The sequence below is a fragment of the Selaginella moellendorffii genome, unplaced genomic scaffold, assembly GCF_000143415.4.
Source record: "Selaginella moellendorffii unplaced genomic scaffold, v1.0 SELMOscaffold_40, whole genome shotgun sequence".
Classification (NCBI taxonomy): domain Eukaryota; kingdom Viridiplantae; phylum Streptophyta; class Lycopodiopsida; order Selaginellales; family Selaginellaceae; genus Selaginella; species Selaginella moellendorffii.
Window position 1 is genome coordinate 287,300 of NW_003314301.1, and position 3,726 is coordinate 291,025.

At 45.9% G+C, this 3,726-nt stretch overlaps 1 protein-coding gene across 1 annotated transcript; it reads right to left on the bottom strand.

Moving 5' to 3' along the window:
- Positions 1–1,316: 1,316 nt before the first annotated feature.
- LOC112349552 lies at positions 1,317–2,360 on the bottom strand. Its single transcript, XM_024684141.1, has one exon. The coding sequence runs from the start codon at positions 2,358–2,360 to the stop codon at positions 1,317–1,319; it is 1,044 nt and encodes a 347-aa protein (XP_024539909.1).
- Positions 2,361–3,726: the final 1,366 nt, after the last annotated feature.

The window sequence follows — 3,726 nt, forward strand, 5'->3', positions numbered from 1 at the left end:
AATCGAAAGATGTTTCCAGGAAGGGAGAGCGTAGTTGGAGGTTAAAGATGTGTATGCCACATTGGTTTTCCAAGACAAGGGCCGGCAAGCATTTTCTCTAGGCTCTTGTGTTCATTTGCCCTTTTCATGCTGTACAAGGCAGAGTGTAAGCACGATGAGCAAGAACCAGAGTGGCGGCAGTTCCAGTTAGAAATGGGCTTAGAGTTGGAGGAGGATGAGGAGGCACAGGATGAGGAGGCCGTTTTTCTGGACCTGGAGTTTCCACATGATGGCATTGATCAACCTACTAACGATGTCACCTCCTCTGAGGAGGGCTTGATTGGCATTCCGATCCTGGATGTGCGTACACTAAAATTGGGAACTGATGTGAAGCACCACGACCTGCTATGTAAAGCTGGTCAGTATCTGAAATCTGCGTTAAGATCTGGTACAGGTTTTCATGTACGTGGATCACTGCCAGCTTAGGGAAGCAAGCAAGACCTCCAACATATCTTCATGTATGTACCAGTTTCTAGTTTCGTGTTTTGAAATCAATTTCTGTTTGTTTTCTGTATGCCATGGACATGAGGGAATGGCGATATGCCATTTCTGAGATCGATGGATATGTGCCGGTCAAGGGAAACCAGCTGGTTGAAGCTTCTCTGCATTCGTTCCCTGACTCACCCAGAGAGCCGATATCGGAAGAGGCCTTCACCAAGCAGGAGGTTCGGGATAAGTTTGCAGCCTGGAGAGCATCCTTGTTATCAAAGGACCTTACGATTCCGGATGGGTTGCACCCTGTTGGCCGGTTGTACTACTGCTCCAAGGTGAGTTTTTGTCGTGTGTTTAAAGTCTTTTGCCTTGAACGTGCCAAGGTGAGTTTTGTTCGTGTGTTTAGAGTCTGTTGCTTTGAACAGGCATGGGGGATGCCGAGCTTTGAAAGCGGCTTTGCAGCCATCTCAGTGGGAGAGCTCAAGTTGTACTCGGGTATCCTGATTGGCCAGCGAGTGCGGCGCTGGACTCCAAGGAAAGTTTGGCAGTTCGCACCTGATGGTGGGCATGTGCCATGCTGAGGCCCCATGGATTAACGTAGCTTTTGACCTTTGTTCCTTCCGCTTGACAAGCTTTTCCTTCTCTTAGGTGTGAAGTGAGTGTGTCAACTTAGACTTCTAACTACAACCTGTAATATCTTAGAATCATTGTCTTTAGCCAGAGCGTGTTTCTACATTGTTTGGATCCCATATTGTTCTGCAAAAATTACAAAAAGATTCACGTAAACTACGCATTTTCAAATGATGCTTTGTTCTCCGAACGAATGTCCTATGCCCGTTCTATTTCTATGCGTGCATTTGCCGGAAGGGGCAGCGCAAGCCTCCATCGTAGTATGGTCCAAGCTTGCCTGATTTCAGCGCTCCCAGCTCCGCCAGCTTGTATCCCTTCTCAAATGCCGGTGGCCGATACACATTCACGTTGAGCTGCCGGTACTCTTCCGGATTGGCAGCGGGATTAGGACACCAGTCCACCTCAATGCTGCCCTTTGCATCCTCCACACGCCTGGGAGGCAAGAACGCGGACACGAAGCTCCCGGCCAGCAGCTTGAACGCACCCAAGATGATCCACTCCACAATTGCTGGAGGCTTTTCCAATCCAACAGCGCTCCTGATTGTGGGATCGATGAGTGCACAGATCCCAGTCTCGACCAGCGGCTGCACGGGGCGAGGAAATGCATCCAGCACCAGATGCTTGAGATCCTGGACGATGCTCTTGTTCTTGTCCGTCAAGATGGCGTTCTTGGCCTCGTAATCGCGAATGTACTCCCGCATCTCTGGAATGCTATCTGGGATGGTTGTGATGCCCATCCTCACGCCCACGTCGTGCCACACAACATACGCGGCCTCCTTCTCGTTGTCGGTCCACTTGCGGAATCCAAATCTCTCGGAGAAATCAATGGGGCTGACCACGTTGAGGCAGAGGACGTAGGCGAATTGGTCGTTTGGGATCTTGAATTTGTTGTGGATTCCATTCAATCTCCTCACCGCGTATGAGCCGCGATCACTGTCGACGTGGTGGTGGATCATCTCGCTCACCAGAATGTTGGTCTCGGCGGCGCGCTTCTGCGGATCCTTGAGGCCGTACTTGGTCTTGAAGAGCAGATTTGTGATCCCCGGGATGCCGAGCGTGCGGATTGTGCCAAACTCGAGCGCCTTTTGCGAGAGGAAGGGGAATTCCACCGAGTACATGTACCACAAGATCTTGTGTGCGTCTCTCACGGGGTGGAGCGACGCTAGAAATCGTGCCCTCTCTTCTCTCTTGCGGATACACACCATCTTCCATGCTGCAGCCATCACGAGAAACGCAATCATCAACACGATTGCAGCCATTTCGAAATGGTGAAAACTGTTTGATCGATCTGATCAACTTGATTGGAGAATGTTTTCTACTCCTCTGTGGGTTGAGGAAACAGAGGCTGGAGAAGGGTCTTTTATACTATCAGAGCTATTAGAGATCACATTTCACGTTTTTTATTTCTGTGTGATCCGTATTCTGTACGTTACACACATAGCCACATACTTGGAGAGAAATCTTGTTGTTTTATACGCTGCACGTTTTCCACACAGTTATCTGTCCATGCAATTTATCGGTCCTACCAACTTGAACGTTTCACGTTTAGAACTGGATTCTGTGTCCTTTATTACAGATTTCACAAAAGATGCAGTAGAAACCATATTTAAATTAGTATATTCGTAATGTACCAAAGTTTTTTTGGTTGTTTCTCTTAAACTAGTATACAGTTTAATCTAGCATAATTTCAAGAAATACCATATAATACAATATGGTTTCTCGGTTTATTCATATGTATAAGAGATTTAAATAAATAATGTATTTTTATTGTAATGAATAATGTAGAATTTGGTCAACTTCATTTTCTTTTATATTATTTATTTTTCACTTTAAAGTCATGGTTATTATAGATCAACTTCTATGCATTTGGTGTAAAGCTCTTGGAGCAGCCATGCCGGATGGATGACATCACTGGCAGCTAGATCCATGGAGTGGGCTGCTTGAGGGTGAAGCTCGATTCAGGCCTGGCCGCCCATCAAGAAGGCTGTTGACCTGGACATTAGGTAACTGTGACTTGATGTGACTTGGCAGCTTCTTACTACCACGAGGGTCTCTTGAAGCTTAACAGCACAAGCTTGGTTAAGAGTAATTGCAACAGTAATGTTGCCCCAAAACATGGCAAGCGCATGGTCAGGGGTATACTAAGCTAGGAGCAAACGGTTCATACTCTTTCTAATAAATTGGAATTGCCATATCTTATCATAAATCGGAAAGTCATAATAGAAAAAACCTTATAGTTTGCTTCCTTGCTTTCCACGTTGACAGCTCTAACATCTCTTTTTTAATATATATGCTTGGTGTAGCAATTGCCTTTTGATTCAACGGTAAGCAGCAGCTTGTTCAGCTTCTCCAATTTGGTGAGAATCTTGGTGAGTGCACTAAGGAGATGCATTAGGCTGCAATATTGTTGCTGCTACTCTTTGGATTGTTCAGATCATTCTTCTACAACAGCAGTGGCTGCCTCCATGCAATGTGTCAATATTAGTACATGCATTGGGCCTATTTACCATATGTTTATTAGGCTTTCAACATTCCAAAAGTTCTTCTTTGTTTCTGTCTGTTGTCTTCAAGTGATGATGCAGTTGACTACATTTCTAGCACATCACAGGTTTAGGAGGTTCACAA

Bases quoted from the DNA above. Each gene is read 5' to 3' on its own strand.
- LOC112349552 (XM_024684141.1), bottom strand. From the start codon at position 2,360: ATGGCTGCAATCGTGTTGATGATTGCGTTTCTCGTGATGGCTGCAGCA.